This window comes from Sylvia atricapilla, chromosome 4 (genome assembly GCF_009819655.1).
Source record: "Sylvia atricapilla isolate bSylAtr1 chromosome 4, bSylAtr1.pri, whole genome shotgun sequence".
NCBI lineage: Eukaryota > Metazoa > Chordata > Aves > Passeriformes > Sylviidae > Sylvia > Sylvia atricapilla.
This window is the reverse complement of record NC_089143.1, coordinates 10,069,875-10,086,794: the sequence shown is the minus strand read 5'-3', so window position 1 is coordinate 10,086,794 and position 16,920 is coordinate 10,069,875. Positions and strand designations below refer to the sequence as shown.

Here is a 16,920-nt window from a genome sequence, read left to right as displayed (position 1 = left end):
TGGGATTTCTTAACATGTGTGGGATGCTTAAGCAACTTGTTGCCAAGTATGTTTCTGCACCATCCCTGTATTTCATGTATTTTTTCCAAACTGAATGGAGCAAGTGACAATGTGGATTTTACTACTGCACAGAAATAGTGCAACCTCCCAGTTAGATGTTGCTACATGGCAAGATTAGTAGTGAAGAAATAAAGCTGTATCCCCAGATAACACAGATAACTGCTGGTGAAACAGCAGTACACTCTGAGCTTTGAGGTCAAGTCCTTTGTTTTCTTAACTGAGCAATAAAAATAAAGTTTCATATTTTCAGACTACTGCTTCTATCTATGTATTTAGTTTAAATGGTCTTACAAGTCTAGTTCTACTGATTTCAGTTTTGTTTTTTACCTATTTCAGATTCTGTCATCACAAATCTTAGGCCTGAGAAAAGAGGTGAAAGAACATTGGTCTCCCCTCTGTAAGAACAATGCTTTTACTATTCCTTAAGGCTGTGACTCAAATATGCCACTTCATGACTTTGTCACAGGAAGATCATGGTAGCATGGCCTGCACATTGCCCTACCAGTCTCTGACCAGTCTTTCAGTCTGAATGAAATTTGATGGTTTGAAAACACATTGGTAGTGTGGACCTAGTGTGCAATCTCGTCTCTAAACGCCACCAGGTTCATGCAATCATTTAGTTCTTTAAGAAAAAAAAACAAAAAAACCAAAACCAAACAAACCCAAGATATGAAATAGAATTTGTTTTATTAAACCTCTGGTAAACACCTTGGTACCAGCTGGCATTGCTGGTACAGTGTCTCACGGTAGTTTCTATTAGAATCCAGACATCTGTAAATAAAAAATAAAGAGCTTTTAGAAAGGTTTTAGCAATGCAGATGTGAAACTGAAAGTTTATAACCATTTGATGTTAATTTAGCTGATGATTTTAACGCAAGACAGACATCAATAGCTAAAAAAATGTTTGATTTTACACAGAGAAGATAATTTAAAGATGCCTTCAAGCACAACAGCTCAACTGTTCAACAAATCTAAGTTGTTCCATCTCTCATGGCACTTGGAACAGCACAAGAAGTTTTTTTTTTGGAGGCTTGCAAATGTTTCGTATCTGGATGGTGATTTAAAAAACAATGGGTTTATGAAACACACTTTATTAATCTGCCTCAAGCTTAGGTTCTGAAGGCACACAACATAGAATTTATTTGCAAGTCAGACTATCTCATCCTGTACATGTGTTTTGTACTGCATATGAAACCACACACAGGTGAAATGCATCAAACTCCTTTAGCAGTTTAAATCCCTAAGTTATCCCCAAATCCTTGTGCTGAACCTCAGCAACAAATGCCCCCAGACAATGTAAATAATTGTCCTTGTTAAACTGACCTGTTTACCAGCATTTAGATACTAACTGCTGGGAAGACCCTTATAAATAATTGGGTGCTATCCACTATTTTAGTGAGGGCAGTGTCCAACCAGGAAGAACATTAGCCTGAGGTCTTCTTGTAAATAGCTGCAAAGTAGTCTGTCAGACCCTGTCAGCTGATTTTAAATTCTTATCCAGCACTGCAGCTTGCATTCACAGTGCAGAGTACAGCATTGGAGAGACAGGTTGTCTCCATACAGTAGCAAAATGCCAAGTTGATGAAAGATGGAAAACTGCTGTTGAAAGACCTAGCAAAATTCAACTCTTACGATGCATCTTATGACACCTGTTACAAACAAAATTTCATCCCTGTTGTTTAACCACGGCCATGTTGAAGCAGATAAACCTTGTTAAGTCCCCATCTCTACAGAGAAGATGTACAATGTGTATTAAGATAACACCAACCTGAGTTTTATTCATCTGCCTGCTGCACTGTTCCTTTCTCAGAGACATAGATACCATCCAAGAACTTCCTGATATCCTTGTTCTTGACTGTGGTGGCTTGCTGGATCAAGGCAGCTGCAGACGGAGTGAGACCATTAGCACAAAGCCAACTTACTGTAGCCTTTGGTTATGCTCCTGTATTTCAACTAACAAACAGGACTGTCATCTAGAGACAGAAATTAGCAACTTAAAATCCTGTAAGGTCTAAAGAAAATAGGATGCATTTCACTGAGCTTATCTTAGCAACTCAGGGCAGTGGCACTTCATTACTGCACACATGTACAACTGAAAAGCTGGGTACCAAAAAGGCCATAAGGTTCTGCAGAATTATAAAAACATCTTCAAGCTCAGAAACAGAGTAAAGAACTATGAAAAGCAATTACAGTGACTAGAGCAAAATAAAATTTGGTCTGTTGTTTACCTCAGGGTTTGAGGTAAAGAGTTTGCTAAGCTGACATCTTCAGATAGAAGTTTCCATATTATTTTCCACACATCTACTTTCACAAACCTGAATTGGAGACCAACTCAATATCATTCCCTTCAAGGATCAGCTCATCTTTCTGGGCTTGAGATACTGCACAGGTAACACCTAAGGAAAGGCAAACACATAATCCACACTGTTGAAGGTGTTAAGTGTATTAAAGAAACAATACTAATATCCTGTCCCAATTTACATATCTAGACAATAGTATTCAAGACATTAGCTTCTATGACTTTGTTAAATAGAGTCTCTTAAGTCCATTCCAGAGTTTGTCCTCCCCCCCAGAATTTCAAAATTGAAAGATTAGTGCAAGCCATGCTCTGGAGTGAAAGCCACTGAAGGGATAGCCCTGCCTACCCATTATTAGATTAGAGCATCAATCACCAACACTATGTACAAGCCAGTGCTTTTGCCAGCACGGCTCTGTCAGCCAGGTGGTGCCAGCTCCCACTGGCTTGTGCTCATTGAGATAAAACTGGAGTCATCCCAATTAAAAGGCATTAAAAACCACCCACCCCCATCGTGTCATGTACTGTGTTTACACTAGCAATACTGCAAATACTCATAAGGAGTAAACATTCAAGAATCTAATAGGAAACTTGAACTTGTAAGGAGAAAAACAAGTTTTTACAGTTTGATCTACTTAATCAACAGCAATCAGCTTTTAAGCCAGCCTTTTACTAACAGTAAATGCTGAGTTTAAAAAAATCTAGTATAATAACCAACCCCACCCTTAATATCCCACAATAAATCAAACCCCCTATAACTCTGCACTGTTATCTACCAGTGTTTTGGGAAAAGTCTGATGCATTCTTCTACAGCCACACCAAAACATCATCAGTCACATTAAATGTCCTTACCCACAGCTCCTTACCCTCACCAGAAATGAAATTAGAAAAAAACCAAATAGATAAGGGAAGTCTTTCCTACAGTTTTTACGTATGTGTTTATGACATGGTTTTTGCCTCCTTTCAAGAGTTTAACAAGCTCCATCAAGTGCCAGCTTTTCTGTTAGACATTTTACTGAAACTCCAAGTGTGCAAGGTGTAGTAACATCTAATAAGATGGCAATTTTTAAGTTTATTGTGCATGCTCCTAGATAATCAGCAAATTTAAACTAGAACACCTTAAAGACCAAAACTATGATGTGGTATGAAACTAGTTCATGTATAATGTTTCAAAACAGAAACACAAATCTAACATTAAGCACCTGCAGGTTACTAACTACAAACAGTTAAAATCTCCCAGTGACTAAAGTAAATCTAGGACTCCCTGTATTACTAATTCCAGACTGGTTATTAGCTAGCTCTCACTAGTTGACATAAATTACAGAGGCACTATTAATGACAAATCCAACAGCAATGGTATCATAAGATCATGTAAATTCCGACAAGCACACGCTGCTCCAACCATTATTCATCCTCTCCCATTCTCAGTGGCAGAGCCCAAAGGACACAGCTTGGAAAGCCTAGTTAAAACCAGCAGAACACATCTCCAGAAACACTCACCTGGCCTCATGCGCACCCTTCGGATGTACTTCTCTCCCAGGAAGTTCCGGATCTCCACCAGCGAGCCGTTGTCCTGAATGACAACGTTGATGGGGAAGTGTGCGTACACCGACCGCATCTTGTAGCGAAAGCCCTGGGATGCGGGACACAACTGGGTATTGAATGCTGAACACGCCCAAAAGGCACAACAGCTTTACAGGAGAAACTAAAGGCAAGGTGTATCAACGGCTTCTGCTAAAGGGCAGGACACTGAGCCCAAGAGACATTTGTGCTTTGCTCCACCTGCAGAACTTGCCTGACAGCAAAGGCAGGACAAAAAGCAGAAGGAGGAAGAAGCTGCATCTTAGATGCTTAGAAATGCTCTCCCTCCATAGAGTAAAAGGCTCTCACTGCAAGTAACAAAACAGACAGCAGCTATCCTGGGTCCAAACACAACTCACCAGAGTGACCCCCTTGATCATGTTCTGTACATGGCTGCAAATCGTCCGAACTGTCGCCAGCTCCTTTCTGTTACCCCACCACTTGTCAACACGCAGCTGCATCAAAAAACACAGTAACGAAGCCTTCAGCTACACTTCAAAACCAACAACAAAATAATTTTGTGACAAATAAGGAGCAAAACTTTCAGATGAAGTACTTAACGCCCACCAACCAAAAACACAGAACGATTTTGTTTCTTTGACAGACTAAAGGCCCACCTTAAATCCTAACCACAAGACACGTGAGAAATGTTTGTTTTCTTAAAGTCTTGCCACTAACAAGTCTTCAAAAGAGCTGGGATAGATAAACACAGAATCTTGAGCTAAAGGGTGTATTAGCAATTGCTAAGCATGCTGTTTCAAAGTCTGCCTCCTATGCATAATTAACTTAAATGAAACACTATGCATGGATCCACTATCTTAATGAAATATTCAAGCACTGTGAAAGAGTAGCTGAAATCAATCACTCGCATATTTTCTTATATTTTTAAGACAATATGAGAGCATTTATTTATAAAATATCTACTCTCCTCATGTAACTTGCAGTTTCTGGAAATCCAATAAACTGATTTTTATCCTCTGAAAGAACCAGTTTGTAGAAGAGCATACAATGATCAACCCCTTTCCCTATAACTGTCACTACAGAAGAATGCAATCGACGTGGGCCCTCCCAGTGTCTGAGGAGGCCCCATGTCTCCAGCAGACCAACCTCTCTCTTAAAAAACACAGGAATAAGCAAAATCTACCGAACAACACACTCGCAGCTGAACATTTCTGATCACGCTCCTACACCACCAAAATGTTTTTAAGCCAGCTGTAAAGCTCCCCTGCTGTAAAGCTCCCCTCTGTCTCCGGGCAGCGAAGCAGCCTGTGCAGCACTCACCTTCTTGTGCTTCTTTCCCAGGAGGGACAGCTCCACATTGATGTGGTTAAAATCTCTCCGCAGGGTTCCTCGGGGCCCCTTCACAATGACCGTCCGGCCCTTCAGCGAAACTCCAACTGCGAACCAAAGGCGGACACGCGTTACGGGCTGCGGGGGCGGCACCGCCGGGCGCCTCCCAAACGCGGCGCGGACTGACCTTGTTCGGGGATGTCCACGGTCTGGTTGCTGAGGATGGTCTTCATCCTGCGGGAGACAACGAGTAAGGCTGGAGGCTCCCCCGGCCTTGTGCCCGCGGGGACCCCGCCCGCTCCTCCCCCGCGCTACCCCGCGCTCCCTCCCGCGCTGCCACCGCCGGGCTCCGCTCTCCGCACGGGCGCCCCCCGCCCGGGCCCGGAGCGCCGCGGGACGCGGCGGCCTCAACGGGGCCTTGCCGGGAAGGCGCCGACCCCGGGCCCAGCTGCGCAGAGTGCGGGACAGGAGGCGCCGGCGGGACCCAGCGCCGCCACGAGGGGCTGCCCCCGCGCGGGCCGGGTGCTGGGGGGCTGCGCGCCGCGGATGTTCCCGGATTATCCCGGTGAGCTCAGGCGATCCCGGCGGCGCCATTCGGCCTCACCTCGCAGAGCGCGGGGCCAAAAGAGACAGCGTGTGACGTCATCACGTATTTGTAGTTGCTCCAGTCACGTGACGTCATCACGCCGGGGGAGCCGTCCAATAGGCAAGAGTAGCCGAGCTAGCCGAGCGCATCGATCGGGCCGGGTGCCGCCATGTCGCTGCTGCTGCCGCGGGGCCGGTGCGGGGCTGCTGCCGCCCGGGGGCTGCTGGTGCCGCGGGATCGGGCCCGGGTGAGTCGCGCCGTGTGCCCCGGGGCCGCCGGCAGCAGGACGGGCCGGGCGGGTGGAGGGCGCGCGGTGTGGCAGGGCAGGAGGAGACCCCGCGGGGCGCACCGCCGCACCGGTGCCGGGCGGGTGTGTGGTGGCGGCGCGGGACAACGCGCGGTGGCCGCGGGCAGACCCCGGGAAGGACCGTCCCAGCCCCGCACGGGCACATGCATCCCCAGGACACCGAGCCACGGCCCCGCTCCAACGGGACAGCGGCCGGCAGTCACAGGAACCACGGCAACGCCGCTTCCTGCGGCCCCGAAACACCGGAGTAACACACACAATGTTATTTCACAGAATCTGTTAGGTTGGAAAGATCTCTGAGATAATTGAGACCGCCCTGTGACCAAACACCACCTGGTCAACTGCACTATGGCACCGAGTGCCACATCCAGTCTTTCCTTAAACACCTCCCGGGGCCGGGGCCTGGTGACGCCACCACCGCTCTGGGCAGCCCATTCCCCTGTCTAATCACCTTTTCTGGGAAGAAATTCTTCCTGATGTCCAAACTAAGCCTCCCCTGGTGAAGTTTAAGACCATGTCCTCTCATCCTGTGGCTGGTTTCCTGGGAGAAGAAACCAATCCCCACCTGGCTGCAGCCTCCTTTCAGGCGATTGTAGAGAGCAGTCAGTTCCCCCTGAGCCTCCTTTTCTCCAGGTTAAACACCCGCAGCTCCCTCAGCTGCTCCTCACACGCCTTGTGCTCCAGACCCTTCCCCAGCTCCGCTGCCCTTCTCTGGACACCCTCCAGCCCCTCAACATCTTTATTGTAGTGAGGGACCCAGAACTGCACACAGGATTTGAGGTGTGGCCTCAGCAGTGCTGAGTACAGGGGAATTTTATGTTACACTGTATAACTTAGTGTGGTGTTATGATAGATAAGTCTGTTTCATGAGGCTTAAAATAAAAGAGAATTATACATTTAACTTAAAAGCCATTGGGAAAATGCTTACACAAAGCATAGGTTAACCAGCAAAAAGGCAAATTGTTGTTTAGTATATGATGCCATCATGTTTGTTACTAAATGAATTACAATTTTGCTTGCTCTAGGTGTCAGGGAGCCATGTGTGTAACCAGTATGGAACATCAGGTTCTTCGCTGGGGGAAAAGAAAGATTTCCTGCAAAATGGACCAGACTTACAGGACTTTGTCTCTGGAGATCTGTCAGACAAAAGCACATGGGCTGAGTATAAAGGCAATTTAAAGCGTGAGAAAGGAGAAAGGTAATAGACATTTTAAACAACTTTATTTTCTTCCCAGCACAATCTTACACGTTTAGTAATGACTACAAAATGTATGCTATGTATCTTTATTAAATTCTACCTTACTGCATTGCAAATTTAATGGTTATTCAAGAAAGGGCAAGTATCAATAACTTCAAATCCATAACAAAATGTGGAGCTGTGGTGATATTTTCTTCAGTACCAGTAACTAAATTACAAATGTACATCAGTCGGTGAATGTGTTGAAAAAGTACTACTGGTAGAGAAAACAAAAAGTGAAGACTTATGTTCAAAAATTGTTGAACCCCTCATATTTCCACTTATAGATTGATCAGACTGTGATAGCTGTGCAATATCTGCTGCCATTAGTTGTTGCAGTGTGGTACTGTTCAATCCCTCTAAAACTGTGAACACTTTTAAATATTTCAATGACAACTCCCATGCTTGAGTGTTGGAATGATGATGAACAGGGAAGAAAAGTCTGGTCTGGCCATGAATTATATTAACTTTCATTGCTGAGTTGCAACAGTTTTCAAGGGACCTTTCCTTGCTGGAATCTATAACAAATTAAAACAAATCTATTAATAAAATTTACCATGTAAGTAGTTTATTAATCTTTATGTTTGCTTGGTGTTATTCAGGCTGCATCTTCCTCCATGGCTGAAAACAAAGATTCCCATGGGAAAGAATTACAATAAACTAAAGAATACCTTGAGAAGTTTAAATCTTCATACGGTAAGTCTGGCACCAAATGTTCCTGTAGAAATAAGGCAAATTTTATATTTTTCTCTGTGGAGGACAGGTAGAAATAATGTCTTGCATGATCTTCAGTGCTGAAACCAAGCCTAGTGCTGACCCTTTTTGCTAGCAGTGAATTTTACCCCTAAAGAATAAGGGTAAATCCAACAGATTTAGTGTTTTTCCTACTGTGATTTTAAATACTGGGATTTACTACTTACATCACCAGAGATTAGAAGATTTTATGTGCAACTGTTTTTAATGGAAGTGCACCCAATTTCAGAGTTACATACTTGATTTTCATGAAAAAAGACTGTACAGATTTTATTAGTTGTACTTTCCAGATAGTAAAAAGTGGTGGAATGTGGGGAAGTGGTTTTTTTTCCTTTTTTTTTTTTTTTTTTTTTTTTTGTCAGACAAGGTTCATGCTTTAATGAATCACGTACTTTGTGAACATTTTATCAGATTTTAAATTTAAAATATCAATGCTAATGATAGGCTGTGCTAATTAATAAGGCAGTTATGTGGCTGAGCAGTTTTTGCAGTTTGGAAGTAGAGAAAATAATGGTAATGCATATCAGGAAGCAGTTCTCTTCCTCTCTGTTCTACTGACTTGTTACAAACAGCAGGGAACTGTTAACCTCATTTATCACAGAAGGACTTATGTTTTGTTTGTAGGCTACTATTAAAATCCATCAATAATACAATAATTATTTGCAAAAATAATATGGAAAAACCCAAGTACAGTACAGCCTTTCACCTTCAGGTATGTGAAGAAGCACGTTGTCCCAACATTGGAGAGTGCTGGGGAGGTGGGGAATATGCCACAGCCACAGCTACTATTATGGTAAGTCATTAACCAATTTCTTCAGTGTTCCCTTACTGTCTGAGCTGATTGTACTCTATTGTTGGATCTCTACTGTAGTGGAGTGGGTTTATTACAATAAATTTGGAGTAAGGCACTGTCCTAATTTTTTTTTTTTTTTTTGCTAACTGTTTAGGATTTACCCAATGTAGCTTATACAGCTGTTTCCCAGCTGAGCCATAGTGACGTGTACTGTGTAAAGGCAGGAATGTCTTTCATGTTGCAGCTGATGGGTGACACGTGCACCAGGGGCTGCAGGTTTTGTTCAGTAAAGACCGCAAGGAACCCGCCTCCGCTGGACCCGCAGGAGCCGTACAACACAGCCAAGGCCATCGCCCAGTGGGGCCTGGACTACGTGGTGCTGACCTCAGTGGACAGAGATGGTGTGTGTGCTACACACAGGCCCAGGACACTTGTATCTGCACAGCAGGAGTGTTTTATAGCAGGCAGCAGGGCTGAAACTTTGCACAGTTCCTACGTATTCTTAGTATTTCTCCGTGTCTGGTGAAATACAACAGAAATTACGCTGTTAATAAAACATCAGTAAACACTACAACGCTAAATATTTTATAACTGATGTTTAGCAGAATGCATGCACATATATACACCACATTCTATTACTTGGATAGCAAAAAGACAAACATTCATATACAATACCATTACAGAGCTTCCTTCCAAACACTAAACCTAGAATATATTATATATAACAAAACTGAAAGTCGTGTTTTCCTCAGGAAGTAGCTCCCTTGCAGTCACTCTCTTGTGGTGACACTGTATTGGTGAGGAAAGACACTTTAAAAGCTGTTCAGTATGATGGCTGTTCAGTATGATGGAAAGACCAGTGGCTTCAAAGGGGCTTAAAAGAGCACTAATATATATACTTCTCAATTTTTGTACAACTGTTTTTCAGATCAGAACCATAAATAGGTAAAACCATTCTGTGCTCAGGGAGACAGGGAACCTAGAGACAGGTGAATCTGAACTCTACCCTAGACAATCACTTAGACTTCATGCAGAGGCTTGGTAGGATATCTTTTGTAAGCCCTTGGAGTAAGTGATAAGAGCGGGGTTTGACTGCTTTATTATTTTGCATTTAAAGTTTGAATCTGGATGGGTTTTTTGGCTTTGCTAATAAGTAAATACATTTCTTGAACAGAAAGATTAACTGAATAATTGAAATGCTTCTAGATATGCCTGATGGTGGAGCGGAACACTTTGCAAAGACAGTCCTGCATCTGAAAGAAAGGTATGCCATTGATGTATTACTATTACTGTTAAAACTGTAGAATGTGGTACTGCATGTAGGTCAAAGCTCTTTTAGCTGGGTTATTCCACGGGCCATGCAAATACAAAAGTCTGCCTCAAGCCTGTCTGTGCCCTCTTTTTTTTCTTTCTTTCTTCATCTTTCTCATAGAATGGCCCCAAACTGTTTTGATTTTGGATGCATTTCCAATTCTTCCCAGGCTTATTTAAAGCTAAGCACTGGCTTCTTTCTTTGAGCAGACAGCTGGTTTACCAGGAAATTAATACATTCTTCTGAGGTATTTTCATTCCTGAAGCTTGGGGCTCATACATAGCAGAGTTAGGTAACACTGTCACCATGTGACCAAAAGAGTGGTTTCTCATTCAGCAGTCACCAAATTGCTTTTCATTTTGCCTCAGTGGCCATTTCAAGTCTGGGATTGTACCTTCCTGCTTTCCTTGGCTGGTGCTGCCTTCACCCTACGTCAATGCCCTGTATGCAGTTTGACAGCACACTTGTCTGCCTGCAGAATTTATCTGTGTGACCTCATTTAAGTCTTTATCCAGTGTATCTTGGGGCTTCAAGGGTTCCTGCAGTTTTTCCCTACCTGCCTTTTTGAGCTGAAATCAGGCTCCTGGACACCAAGACTAGATTCTAGAGTCAGAGTCTTCTTATTCCAGAAGTAGAGTTTCAGCTCCTCTGTATTTTGGAGCTAAGATCTTAACAAAACACATTCCTGGTTTTACTGATGTGAGCTGAAATACAGCAAAAGCCGAATAATAAATACAAAAGCAATTCCAACAGTCTCAAACATTCATGTGCACCGTTTATATATTATTTTTGTAAGGTTAACTTAACGTGAGTTTGTTATAAAGTGTTTGCAGAAACCTCTTGGTTTAGAATTATCCTGAATTAAGTTTGGTTTGCTTATTAGAGTTTCATGTCTTCAGTTATGAGGGTTTTGAGGGTTTTTTTGCTACCTTGAGTTCTTCAGCAACAGTGACACAAAATGCCACGGGGTATGTTCGTTTTGTCTCTCGTTTTCAGGAATCCAAAAATCCTGGTGGAATGTCTAACTCCCGATTTCCGAGGGGACCTTAAAGCAGTGGAGAAAGTCGCCTTGTCGGGGCTGGACGTGTATGCCCACAACGTGGAGACAGTGCCGGAACTGCAGAGGTGAGCAGCGGCTCTGGGTGTGCGGGATAGGGGCCGGGTGCGGAGCCGAGCCCGGGATGGCGACTGGGATGGAGGACCGGGCTGCGGGCTGGGAGCCGGGATAGGGGCTGGGATAGGGGCCGCGATAGGGGCCGGGTGCGGAGCGGGGCCGGGATAGGGGCCGGGCTGGGAGCAGGGTGCGGAGCGGGGCCGGGATAGGGGCCGGGCTGGGAGCAGGGTGCGGAGCGGGGCTGGGAGCAGGGTGCGGAGCGGGGCCGGGATAGCGGCCGGGCTGGGAGCAGGGTGCGGAGCGGGGCTGGGAGCAGGGTGCGGAGCGGGGCCGGGATAGGGGCCGGGCTGGGAGCAGGGTGCGGAGCGGGGCCGGGATAGGGGCCGGGCTGGGAGCAGGGTGCGGAGCGGGGCTGGGAGCAGGGTGCGGAGCGGGGCCGGGATAGCGGCCGGGCTGGGAGCAGGGTGCGGAGCGGGGCTGGGAGCAGGGTGCGGAGCGGGGCCGGGCCCGTTCCCGTTCCCGGCGTGCCCCGCGCGCGCCGCCCCCGAGCCCGCGGCGGCCGGCAGGGGGCGCACGTGGCGCGGCCCCGGTCAGTGCCTGGGGCGGGAGTCCCCGGCCCCGTCGGCGGTGTGCGGCTGCGGTCAGAAACCCTCCGCTCTGCCACTGGGCAGGAATTGGCAGAACGCGCCTGTCCTGGCGTCTCTAACTAATGTGTGCCCTTCCACGTGTTTTTCCCCCTTGTGCTGGAAATGCGCGAAGGAAGGTCCGCGACCCCCGGGCCAACTTTGAGCAGTCCATACGTGTGCTGAAACACGCCAAAGAGGTCCAGCCCGGCGTCATTTCCAAAACCTCCATTATGCTGGGGCTTGGCGAGACAGATGAACAAATATATTCCACGATGAAATGTAAGTTAGTGTTGAAACAGATGCCAGAATTCACAGGTATGAATTATATGTGTTGGAAAACAGCTGTAAGCATCTTTGCCTCTACATGCAAATCAGTTTGGTGCAGGAAATGTTTTCCAAGTTCTATTGAAAAATAAAAGTTTAGTTTAAAAAGACTGAATTTCTGAAATATTTTGTCTTCTTATTGCTTACAGATTCAATTTGACAAGTAAATCCATTATTCCCCTTGTCGTCCTTCTGCCACTAACAAGGAATTTTGTTTTTACAGTACTGCGGGAAGCAGATGTAGATTGTTTGACTCTAGGACAGTATATGCAACCAACAAAACGTCACCTAAAGGTAAAAGTGCCTTTACTTTACAGGCAGAGTTATGTTCCCTACCTTGCACAGTCATCCTTACCCTAACTGCAGATGTTGGGAAAAATTTCCTTCCTTGTTTAGCAGGACAATGATTATCTGTTAGGGGCTCTTCATTAAAAATGACCTCAGCCAGCTTCCATCTTCTGCAGATTTCCCAGTGCTAGTTTCTGCTGTTAGCCAGGGAGACAGCTGGAGCTGAGGCATGATTCTGGAAAACAAGAGCTTCAGTGTATGTCTCAAACCTAATTGCTCAAGTCAGTGTCCCTTCACTGTCTTACAGGCTCTCCCTTATTGGTGCCACTTCAGCTGGGAAATTTACCATTTTCTGCTTCTGCAATCTGTCCAGAAATTTGCTCTCTGTCCTGTTCCTGTGTTTCACTGAATTAACTGTTAGTGAAGAGATTTGTAGGGCTATTGTGATTTTTCACTAACTTGGACAGAAAAAAAGATCTCAAAAGGACCATTCAAAAGCAGAATGAAGAAAATGGTAAAACAACAACTAGAAATTAAATTCTGAACTTTTCAGCTAAATATGTAAAGCAGATAAAATAGATGTATTTGGTAGAAAGTGGAGCAAAAATTCAGTTGATTTCACTGATGAAAGCTTTGGAGTATAAAGTTTTGAACTTGCAATGTAACTGTATTTCATTTCACTGTATGCTAGCTACAGCAATTTCCTTTGCATTAATACCTGAGCAAAATTAATTCTTTTCCCCCAGGTGGAGGAGTACATTACTCCTGAGAAGTTTAAGTACTGGGAAAAAGTAGGAAATGATCTTGGATTCCATTACACTGCTAGCGGGCCTTTAGTGCGCTCTTCCTATAAAGCAGGTAAATTACTGAAAGGCCTTGGATTATTTAGCATGTCATATTTTATTATACAAAACTAAAACAGTGAAGTAATGTGCAACAAAGCTCACCTGAGCTCAAGGACACCTCATATACTTACCTGAATTTAAAAAAAAAATTATTTATGCTATTTCCTATTTGGAATTCAAAATTTGAAATTTTGAATTTCCTATTGGTCATCCAAATGCATCAGTATGACAGTAATTAGTATTTGTATAATTGCAGTGCTGCTTAACCTAGTTGCTTTTTCCAAACCTATTCTGTACTACAGTTAATGTGTGAGGCAGGATAAAGGGTACCAAATTTCCAAGTTTTCCTTCATGTTCTGTCTCTTGAATGCTTCTGGGTTCAGTGAGGTCCTTGGTCGGTTGTGATGTAATTTTGTTGCTTTAGGCAGAATTTATTTACAGTGCTTTAAAAATAATTAGAGGTGCTTATGGCAGTACTATTTCTGACAAAGCACTGGGTATGAAGTAGCAGCTGAAATTAATAGAACTGTTGTGTAGGTACAACATCCTGCTTTTTTTCCTAAGGAAGTAGCAGAGAAGACTCATCTGGAGTACTGTGCTGCTCAGTCTGTTTTAATGCCAGCTCAAACAAGATTTGTAGCAGGTTTCAGTATAACTTGCTGATACTTTATGAAACAGGAATTAAATTTTAATTAAATTATTTCACTCTTGCCTGTTGTAATGCACAAAGCAACAGAGCTATTTCATAAAACTGGATGGGAGGAAAATCAGGATTTTGGGAGTCGAGGGGTTGTGTGTTGGATTATAGTTTTGAGGGTTTTTTAGATCTCTGCTGTATGTATTGGAAATGCTGTTATATAGAATTGAATTCCTATAAAATAACAAAACAATTGGCAAAAACAATTGTATTATAGAATAGAGCACTCATGTTAAATAAGAATGCATTCTTTTGCCTTATTGAAATACCTACAAATCATTTTGGTGTTTATTTTTTTCCTTTTAATTAGGTGAATTCTTCTTGAAGAACTTAGTAGAAAAAAGAAAGACAAAAGCCATCTGAAAAGGAGTGTGAACCTATTTAAAGCACCCACTTTTAAGAATCCTTTTCTCAGTGCATAATTATACTCAGTTCAGAAATGCAGAAGAACAGATGGTGGCTATATGAATAAACTTACTATCTTTCCAGAACGATTTTTTCTCATCAAAACACATTATTTTACCTCATTTCTCCTGGCAAAGCTACAACAGAGTACTTCTCGTATTCAGGAAAAAAGACAGAAGATAGAAGCAATTTTGAAAGAGTGATGGAACTGAGGTGGAAGAAATCAAAGTAAGCTGGGAACAAAGGCTGGGCAGATTTCTAGGTCTCCTAGGACAGTCAGCATTGCTGCAGTTAATACCTGTGAAGGTGCTGCTAGTAATTTGAAAGGTACTGATACTTTGGTTTACTGTTATGTAACATAAGCTTGCAGAGGCTCTGGGAACTGTAGGAGTTATAAAGAAAGACTCTGTACATGATAATGCCCCAGATTAGGGCTTTCTTCAACAGAGCTAGAGAGACAGTGTAGTGATACTCCTTCAAAAGATGGTATCATCTGCATCAGAGAAAATGAGCTGTACCATTTGGATAGCTAAAGCTTTTCCAGAGCTTGCTTGTCTCCAAGTGTGAGCCTTAGTATATATAAGGTAACAAGCTAAAGAAAACAAAATGTCCTTTCTGGCAAGACAATTAACCTCGTGTAGATACCATTAATTTAAACCATTTGGAAAACCAGTTGGTGTAGGAGTATAAATGGAGCTACCCCTAATTTATGTACGTGACTGTAACAAACCCCACTGAGCTGCACAGATGCTTCTCTAGTATTGAGTGTGCAGAACTGCTGCTATTCTGTACTGTGCTCCTATTGCATGGCTATTGTCTTGTCATTAAAGGAAAGTTAAAACCCCAGTGGTTGTGTTTGGTGGGTCTGGTTACCTGCCCCTTGAGGCTTGGTCTGGCTGCAGAGAAGTGAACCACATGGTGAGTGAAACATGAAATCCACTGCATCTCACACTGAGCTCAAGCAGAAATGAAAACATGGCATATAGTACATTAACATTCTACTTGCCTCTCCCTAATGCTCAGCTATGCACATTAAATACCATCTCTTAACTAACTTCACCTGTATCCTTTGTGAAGTTATTTGGGAAACATCCCAGGACTTTGCTGTCTAGTCCCAAACTCTCATCATGCAGGTAATTCTATGACTGGCATCAGCATTTTTTAAGCTACTGTAATCTGTAGAAGGAGAGTGGACCCTGCACACACCAACTCAGCAAGATGACAGAAGGAGGACAACTACCTAGCAAGATAATATATAGGAGAAACTTGTATGAACATAGTATTATACCACTGAGGCCAGTGATGCACACCTGACACTTCACAAAATTAAGTACAGTAATATTAAAGCATTATGAAGACAAAACTTTAACCAAGAAGGAATATACTCATTCACCAGTGTGAGGGGAAGAGAAATGTGAGCCACGAGGAACAAAGGGGAAGAAGGGATAAACAAAAGAACAGCTGTACTTTGTAAGGGCAGAGAGACAGGCAAGGCTGGTTTTTTTTTTTAATGAACAATATTAATAAAAATTTAAAAAGAAATTAAAAGGTCTGATTGCTAGTCATGGGAAGCCCAGGTATACTTTGAGCCAAAAATGCCCTGCTTCAGCTAAAGTACACTTGAGTACTAGAGCAGGGAGAGGTTATCAAACATTGCAAGGAAATTCAACACTTCCTCCACTGCAGGAGACGAGAGAGGGTTGCAACATCATCTCCAGGATACCCACACATTTAACAGCTGCCTGCCTTTATTAGAGGTCCTTCTGTAAAGAATGGTTTTGATTTTCATCTGCTACAGAGCAGTTTTAACAGAATATTACTTTCATTTCTGCCAAGTTACTGCTCTTTCAGCATATCAACAGTAGAAATATAGAAGAAAGGAGCTCTGAGCCATACAGCCATTATCAAACTGGAACAAGAGAACATTGCACAGTGAGAAAAATAATGCTGCTTGAAACAGTCCAATATTGTGTCATGTTAAAATTCTCTTGTGAGTTGCTGCTGGGTGGTTCAGAAGATGATCTCATGCTCTCTTACACAACTGTCTGGTACCAAGTGTCAGAAACTACACAAGCTTTTATGCCTGCTTGTTTTGCTGTGGATTCTAATGAAAGTCATCCTTCGACTTCATAGATTGGAGGGGGTCTTTGCCTGGGTTTTTTTAACAATGTTTGGGGACAAAGCTCTGAAGTTCTTTTCCAAGTTACAAATTCCTGCTTGTACAGGCATTTGACTTCCCCTATTGTCAATTCAGTTTTTTCATAACTGTGTTAAAGCACCAAATTCTCACAAATATAATTTTTGTAATTCAACACAGGTTTCATTACTCTGTTTAGTTGAAGTTTCATGTTTGGTGACATTTTCATCTTGTACATCAATCACATCATTCTGTCAGTTGTTTCACAA

At 43.4% G+C, this 16,920-nt stretch overlaps 2 protein-coding genes across 5 annotated transcripts; one reads left to right on the top strand and one right to left on the bottom strand.

Moving 5' to 3' along the window:
- Positions 1 to 730: 730 nt before the first annotated feature.
- On the bottom strand, positions 731 to 5,923 carry RPL9 (ribosomal protein L9). Its single transcript, XM_066317132.1, has 8 exons — positions 5,832 to 5,923; positions 5,415 to 5,461; positions 5,219 to 5,334; positions 4,297 to 4,392; positions 3,857 to 3,989; positions 2,376 to 2,456; positions 1,829 to 1,942; positions 731 to 831 (listed from the first exon to the last, which is right to left on the bottom strand). Exons 2-7 carry the CDS (start codon positions 5,458 to 5,460, stop codon positions 1,836 to 1,838), a joined length of 579 nt encoding a protein of 192 aa, XP_066173229.1. The 5' UTR covers position 5,461; positions 5,832 to 5,923; the 3' UTR covers positions 731 to 831; positions 1,829 to 1,835.
- LIAS (lipoic acid synthetase) lies at positions 5,905 to 15,360 on the top strand. 4 transcript variants are annotated; one of them, XM_066317129.1, is made up of 11 exons: positions 5,909 to 6,060; positions 7,146 to 7,318; positions 7,960 to 8,053; positions 8,823 to 8,903; positions 9,148 to 9,304; positions 10,110 to 10,167; positions 11,212 to 11,340; positions 12,089 to 12,234; positions 12,503 to 12,573; positions 13,314 to 13,425; positions 14,420 to 15,360. In XM_066317129.1, exons 1-11 carry the CDS (start codon positions 5,983 to 5,985, stop codon positions 14,470 to 14,472), a joined length of 1,152 nt encoding a protein of 383 aa, XP_066173226.1. In that variant the 5' UTR covers positions 5,909 to 5,982; the 3' UTR covers positions 14,473 to 15,360. The 4 variants fall into 4 exon arrangements, with proteins under 4 accessions (XP_066173227.1, XP_066173226.1, XP_066173225.1 ...); XM_066317128.1 differs by having other exon boundaries at positions 9,058 to 9,304; XM_066317130.1 differs by lacking the exon at positions 13,314 to 13,425 and having other exon boundaries at positions 5,905 to 6,060; positions 9,058 to 9,304.
- The last annotated feature ends 1,560 nt before the right edge of the window (positions 15,361 to 16,920 follow it).

Coding starts and splice junctions, on each gene's coding strand:
- RPL9 (XM_066317132.1), bottom strand. CDS start 5,460: ATGAAGACCATCCTCAGCAACCAGACCGTGGACATCCCCGAACAAG. Junction 5,335..5,414: donor CGTGGACATCCCCGAACAAG/GTCAGTCCGCGC, acceptor TTTGGTTCGCAG/TTGGAGTTTCGCTGAAGGGC. Junction 1,943..2,375: donor TGAGTTGGTCTCCAATTCAG/GTTTGTGAAAGT, acceptor CTCCGTCTGCAG/CTGCCTTGATCCAGCAAGCC.
- LIAS (XM_066317128.1), top strand. CDS start 5,983: ATGTCGCTGCTGCTGCCGCGGGGCCGGTGCGGGGCTGCTGCCGCCCGG. Junction 7,319..7,959: donor AAGCGTGAGAAAGGAGAAAG/GTAATAGACATT, acceptor GGTGTTATTCAG/GCTGCATCTTCCTCCATGGC. Junction 12,235..12,502: donor AATATATTCCACGATGAAAT/GTAAGTTAGTGT, acceptor TTGTTTTTACAG/TACTGCGGGAAGCAGATGTA.